The sequence below is a fragment of the Mastomys coucha genome, unplaced genomic scaffold (genome assembly GCF_008632895.1).
Source record: "Mastomys coucha isolate ucsf_1 unplaced genomic scaffold, UCSF_Mcou_1 pScaffold20, whole genome shotgun sequence".
In the NCBI taxonomy this organism is placed as follows: domain Eukaryota; kingdom Metazoa; phylum Chordata; class Mammalia; order Rodentia; family Muridae; genus Mastomys; species Mastomys coucha.
The window spans coordinates 118,349,568-118,356,733 of record NW_022196903.1 but is presented as its reverse complement, the minus strand read 5'-3'; the positions used below and the strand labels follow the sequence as shown (position 1 = coordinate 118,356,733).

Genomic DNA, 7,166 nt, shown 5'->3' with positions numbered 1-7,166 from the left:
GGTGGACCTTCCAGGAACTCCTGATCCTACCCTTACCCAAGAACCCTTTTGCCTCCACCCCAACCTCTGCAGATGCCAAAATCCAAGGATGCCATAAGTACAATGTTACATTTACATGTAACCCATACATATCCTAATTCAAGCCTACCCACCTTCAGCATAGCAGACAGGAGAGGCCTAGCTATCCATTGCATAGGAACCTGCAGAAGCAGCTCCTTGGGGTCCCTTGGGAAATGATTGACTTTTTTAAAGGCTAAAGCTGCCTGGTTCTTGCTACTGGTCTCTTAGTTTCTCCTGTGATTGAAGTAGCTGAAGTAAGAGCCAGGAATGCTAAATGAAGTACCCCCAACCCCTGCCACCAAAAGCATGCTCCCCTGGGAAGTATTCAGAGCTCCTTAAACTATGTTGCCTAAGGAACCAGTGCAAGCTCTCCAGGTTTCGCAGTCCTGCCACCTCCAGCTGACCTAGCCGACTGTAGCTGTCTTTCCATTACGCAGAATGAGGAGGCAGCTAATGACTTACACAGCATCCCCTCCAGCAGCTTAGCACCAGAATTTTTTTTTTTAAAACAAAACAAAACTCCTGCAGTAAGTAACCACCTGCAACCCCCAGCATTTGGAGGGCTGGGGGACGTTCCAAGGCCAGACTGGTCCACACAGCAAGTTCCTCAGAAGCCATGCTGCAAAGTGTGGAAAACTGTCTCACAACTGAACAAGAGTTGAGCCCCGTAGTGTATACTCTTAGTCCCAGGCACAGAGGCAGGGGACAGCCTGGGCTACAAAGTAAGTTCTAAAGCAGCCAGAGCTACATAGTAAGACCTTGTCTCAAAAAACCAAACAAACAAAAACAAGAAAACTAATCGGACAAAGACCGCAGCTGGCTCACACCTGAGCAAGTGTTCACACATTGTTCTGTCTTCCCTCACCCTTCCTGTTGTCTGCTTTTCTTGACCCTTTTCCTCCCTGGTGACGTCTTCAACAACAACAACAGAAAGCCCTGGTCCAGTGTCCTTTTCCAAGCCTCTGCAGCCATCTGCATTTGCTTCTTCACTGTTAGGCAGCATTGTGGTGTAGACAACCCAGAATTGTGACACAAGGCTTGCGGTGACGCCCACAGGTAGGACTGACTTCTGCCCTCAGTGTGGCCCAGGTGACACCTGAGGTTTTCCTTTCCTGCCAAGTTTCCGTTTTCTTTCTTTCTTTCTTTCTTTCTTTCTTTCTTTCTTTAGGTTTTTCGAGACAGGGTTTCTCTGTGTAGCCTTGGCTGTCCTAGAACTCACTCTGTAGACCAGGCTGGCCTCAAACTCAGAAATCCTCCTGCCTCTGCCTCCCAAGTGCTGGGATTAAAGGCGCGTGCCACCATGCCCAGCAAGTTTCTGTTTTCTAACCCAGACTTTTTTCCTCCCACCTGTCCTCACTAGAAGGGGCTTCCAAAGTCCTAAACCAGGGCTTCTTAAGTTTTTCTCTTTTCACCACAGAAAGAAATTGCATGTCCCAAGGTAGATAGGTAAATCAATATATATATATATATGTACATATATATATATTACATATACTTATATATGCAATTACATATATCGCATATATAAGTATATGCAATTACATATATTGCATATATATGTATATGCAATCACTGCCTGATCATAAACCAGACCAGAGTCTAGCCCAGGGCCCAGCCAAGCATGGTCTCCCCCAGCCTGATTCTGGTGTTCCCTGTGGTCAGGAGCATTCTATTGGAGGAGATCAGTCTGGCCTAGCATGAGAGGACAACCTTCCTTCAACCCCAGGAAGGCATGCTCTGCACTGTTTGGACTCTGCCTAAAGAGCCTCTTCCGTGTGTCTTCCTAAGGAAGAAAACCTGACCCCTGTCTCTTGATGCACAGTTCGTTCTCAGGTTCATTTTTAACTCTGTAATGCCTGCACCATCCAGCCTGAAATTCATGAACACTTCCAGTGTCCACCCAGGGACACTTGGTCTGGGACCTTCTTCGTGGCTCTGTCTAAGAGGGGGACTGAGCAGTGTGGGAAGATGACCATGGGCAGACTGGAGGTGCCGGGTCATGTGACTTGGTGCTCAGACAGTCGAGCAACTTTCCTAAACCCCATTAGGTACCTCCTGCTAATGTAGTTCTGATACAAGCCCCCTTAGTCCCTGGCCAAACTGGCAAGGCACAGGCAGGCCACATCCACCATTCCTGTTTACAGATGGAAAGGCTGAAACAGTAGGGCTCTAAGCCAGGAAGCACAGCTCACCCTGTGACAGGAACTCCATTTGTATGCAATGGGATCGAAGCAGCCTGCACCTCTGTGGGTACAGGCAAGGTGGTTTCTGTAGGCTGACATCCTGAGTGGCCCTTCCTGGTGTCACCATGCACACTTGACACTCAGTGCACCCAATCTCATTGCCACATCGTGCATACAGTTGGGGAGAACAACTTTATGAACAGAAAGGGGTTGGGGTGGGGGCTTGTACACACCACAGACTCTTACACAGCCCCTAGGGCAGAGAATCAAGATCCCCAAAAAGCAAGATGGTGACCCTAGATGTTTCTGATAGAGTGGGTAGACCAGCAAAACCAGGTCTGTCTCCCACATCCAGCCAGCCACTACACTGGAGGGCTGTGAGTCACTCCCCCAGCAAGCCCTGGTACCAGTGATGGGAGGTCAGCTGGCACTGGGCCGGTGGGGGATGGAAAGGCTTGGCAGAGACCTCCCCAACAGCATCTGCATGGCCAGGGCCAGGGCAGGAGTTGACTGGTGAATAAGAGGCTGATGTGGGTAAGTGAGGAGCACTTCTGATCCGTCATGTCATGTGCTGGGCATCTCACAGCTGTCCCCAAGTATCATTTAGCATCCTATTCAACACCCCAGAATCTCACCCACCCTGCTCATCCGTTTCTCCCCTTACCTGGAGCATCCCTCACTTGATGATCATTGGTTGTTTTGTTTTTTGTTTTCAGTTATTACTTCTATGACATGTTTTTTTGGTTTTTTGTTTGTTTGTTTGTTTGTTTTTTTGTTTTTTTGTTTTTCAAGACAGGGTTTCTCTGTATAGCCCTGGCTGTCCTGGAACTCACTCTGTAGATCAGGATGGCCTCGAACTCAGAAATCCACCTGTCTCTGCCTCCCATGTACTGGGATTAAAGGCGTACACCACCACTGCCCGGCGACATGTGTTTTTTTTGTTTGTTTGTTTGTTTGTTTTTTTAAGATTTATTTATTTATTATATGTAAGTATACTGTAGCTGTCTTCAGACGCACCAGAAGAGGGCGTCAGATCTCATTATGGGTGGTTGTGAGCTACCATATGGTTGCTGGGATTTGAACTCAATGACCTTCCAAAGAGCAGCCAGTGCTCTTCCCGCTGAGCCATCTCACTAGCCCCTATGACATGTGTTTTATATTTGTGCAACTTAAATAGCAAACTGGCATTTAATTCTACGGAGTCCTGGGGTGTAAATTCAGTGGCCCGTGCTTTTGGTGAGCATTGTAAGGCACACTGGTAGCAGTGCCGGTAGTCCGTGACTCTTCGCTGCTGTGTAGTATTCTGTGCCCACCAACTGCAGTACGTCTGGCAGGGAATTGTTAATCCCAGTTTTCTGTTGGTTTTACCACACGGGTTGATCACACCTTTGAGGTGTGCTTTCGAGTCTCCTCAGCCTTTGCAGAGTATGTTATCCCAGGCGGTCGGTCAGAACTAACGCCAGCCAATGCGTTATGTGTCTTGCAGCTCGCCGGCATTGCAGTGCTTGCCATTGGACTATGGCTCCGATTCGACTCCCAGACCAAGAGCATCTTCGAGCAAGAAAATAACCATTCCAGTTTCTACACAGGTGAGAGGGAGGGGGTCGGCACTTCGGCTCTGGACACTGCATGCTGACCTGGGGCCTAGGGACTGGGTGAGAGAAGCTGGCCACATAAGCCAGCCCTGTCCCTTTCACGTTGGGTGGCTTAGTGAGTGTGTACAGCCTGTCTGTGCGTTTGCATCTGGCTCCTGTGGTTTCTTGTCTGGCCGGCTGAGTTTGGCATCTTGACCATTCTCTGATGTGAAGTTGTCTGGCAAGGATGCTACCACTCCTGAGGGTTTAAGAGCCTCACTTCATATGCCCTGTGTCTCCAAACTAAATTGTAATCTTCTTAAGTCAGAAATCATTGTCCTGCACGCCTCTGCAGAGCCAGGAAGAGAAGGGGTTCCCCTCCCGGTCTCTCTCCAGACTGGTTTCCTGAATAGACAATCAAAATGAAGACTAATGAGGGTGGAGGTGGAGGAGCTTGCAGGAGGCTCTGGAAGGGATGTCAGAAGAGAAGCTAAGCAAGAGAGTCAAGAGACAGAAAGAGAACGGGGAAGAGGGAAGAAGGAAAAAGAAAGTCTGGGCTGGAGAGCTGGCTCAGCAGTGAAGAGCACTGACTGTTCTTTCAGAGGACTGGGGTTCAATTCCCAGCACCCACATGGCAGCTCCTGTCTGTAACTCCGAGATCTGACACCCTCACAGACATATGTGCAGGTAAACACCAATGCACATAAAATAAAAATAAGTAAACAAAGTCAGTCAGTGGACCTGAGAGACCATCCCATCCTTTGGGGAAGACTGCTTTGGCCTTAGGGAAGGGTTTCCACGTTCAGTAAGGTGGGGATCACCCAAGCTTCAGCCAGCAGGTAGCTTTCTCCACACAGATTCCTTGGTCCTTCCTGGCTCCACCCAGCCCCTTTCTCTTCCTCTGTGAGAGGAGATGCCACAAGGACCATCTCATGGCTGCTGGCCTGAGTAAGCTAGCCTTTGGTTCCAGTCTGCCTGATTTAGAAGTAGGAAGCCCCCTATTTTTAGGGTGATCCTGTCACGCCATCAGACCCGGTGTGAGCTGTCACTTCCTTTCCACCCACCAAAGTTATTTTTACAAAAGAAAAGAAAGCATTTCTGGCTGGGCGGTGGTGGCGCACGCCTTTAGTCCCAGCACTTGGGAGGCAGAGGCAGGCAGATTTCTGAGTTCGAGGCCAGCCTGGTCTACAGAGTGAATTCCAGGACAGCCAGGGGTATACAGAGAAACCCTGTCTCGAAAAAACTGGGGAAAAAAAAAAAAACATTCTGACAGGGTTATCATCGCAGGGTACAGGGACCAAAGGCTCCAGTCAGCCTTCTCTTTCCCCTCCTCCCTGGGGCCAGACTTGGCCAGGTAGATGGGAGGAGTCTCTAGGGAGGCAAGCACCTGAGCTCTCCATCTAGAGCTCCTGTTTTCCTGTCCTTTGTTATTGTTCATTGGCAGTGGAGTAGGGAAGGCCTGGGTGTGTTTCCCTGTTGTTAGAAAGAAAATGGGGGAAAGAGAGGTGGCTGTTCTATGGTTGGGCCTCTTGTTTTTTTTTTTAACTACAAGCACAGTTTTTAGGGAGTATGTTTCCATAGTGCCCTAACTTGTTTTAGCAACAAAGCTTTGATTCTGAGCAGAAATGCCAGGGAGAGGGAGGGGCGGTGGGGGGAAGAGAGGAAAGCGTGGAACTTCTCTGCCAAGCCAAGTAGCAGTAGCGGGGGAGCAAGAGAGCCAGTCACACTCCATGCCCCAGCACACAGGCGAGCTGTGAGCTCACTCCGTAAGGACGGCAGAGCCACGGGCAGGAGTGGGTATCCTTCCTGGCCAGGAATGGGTACCTTTTCAGGCTGATCTCCAGACTAAGGGCCTGATAGTCCCTGTGCCCTCCAAAAGAGTTCTGACTCCCTAGGACTCTAGGACTCCTTCCTGTTGACTGCTCCTGATCACCTGGTAGTTCTGCCCAGCATTCAGGACTCAGGCTCATTTCCGTTTATTTTTAGATATGGGAAGAAAGATTCTCACTGGGTGATCTGGGAGGAAACCACTCCCACGCCTGAACCCTCCCTGGTGAGCCCTTCCCTGGCTCCATCCCTGAAACTCTACACGAGTAGGGAATGGACTCCCATTTCACCACCTAGACACCCAGGCACTGCCCAAGCTCTTGTCCCTAGAACATGAACCCCAGCTCCTTCTGGAATTCTCTGTGCTTCGTGGCAAGGGGAGCTTCCCTTGTAAGAAGTGACCACCGCTCCTCTTTGCCAGGAGTGGGGTAAGGCTCTCTGAGCCGTTTGAGACACAAATTAAGGCTAGGAAAAGAAGCCCCTGCTCCCTGGCCCTGGTGAGCTGGTGGTAGGTCAGAAAACTGTGCAAGGAGGCAGAGAGCGGTTACCACGTGAGCGGAGGGAGAGAGAGGAGCCCATGCTGGAAACCTCCTGGGGTTCTCACCCTCCCAGTCAGTCGGTATAGAGTCAAAATGGTCTTCAGTGGTCTTCCGTCAAGAGACGGAAGGACGATTGAAAGCAGAGTCCAAGCCAGCAGTCCCTCACTGGAGGCTGGCATTCTCGACTTTGTCAGTACTAAGCCCCTTTGTACTGAGCCCTGTTAGCATTTTAGAGTAGTAGTGGATGATGATGATGGTAATGATGGTGGTGGTGGTGGTGGTGGTGGTGGTGATGATGATGATGATGATGACGATGACGATGATGATGATGATGATGATGATGATGATTTGGGGGAGGGAGGCCCCTGGAGACTAAACGCAGAGCCTGCAGCAGGCTAGGTACCACTCTGTCATTGAGCTGTCTCCCTCGCCCTCTTTTCCCTTAAGACTTTGAGACAGGGTCTCAGTAAGTTGTTCACACTTGCCCTTGAGTTTACTTAGGTTGGCCCTGAACTTTTTTAGTCTCCTGCCTCAGCCTCTTGAGTGGTTGGTAGTAAAGGCCTGTGCCATCAAGCTTTCTAAGAGTTCTGCTTCCGGGACAAGGGGCTACTGCCAAAGACACTGAAACATCAGGGAACTGAATGGTACCTAGGCCTGGGCCCTGCCCTGCCTGGACAACCATCATATTTTTGGGAAAATGAAACCGTTGTCCCTGGGCAAAGGGCCAAGGAGGCTTTGCCCTCTGGGTCCTCTTTCCAATGCACCGTGAGAGCAGCCCTTTGTGGGAACCACAGTCCTCCCAGCACCTTTGCCTGAAGGACCAGTTCCAGGCTGATTTCTCTGGCGACATAGAGTGGCCGGCCCTCGCACACTGACCACCCTCAGACCAGCCAAAGGTACAGCTGACTTTTCAGGCAACCATTTTGTTCAGGTTTCCTGAGGTGAGACCACAGCTTACACAGTCAAGAAAGGCTGTGTGAGCC

At 50.1% G+C, this 7,166-nt stretch overlaps 1 protein-coding gene across 1 annotated transcript in view; it reads left to right on the top strand.

Moving 5' to 3' along the window:
- Positions 1 to 7,166, top strand: part of Cd9 (CD9 molecule) — a 36,186-nt gene that overhangs the window by 19,531 nt on the left and 9,489 nt on the right. Inside the window, exon 2 of the mRNA XM_031383469.1 lies at positions 3,730 to 3,832. Within this exon, the coding sequence (XP_031239329.1) occupies positions 3,730 to 3,832 (103 nt within the window). The remainder of the gene's footprint in view (positions 1 to 3,729; positions 3,833 to 7,166) is intronic.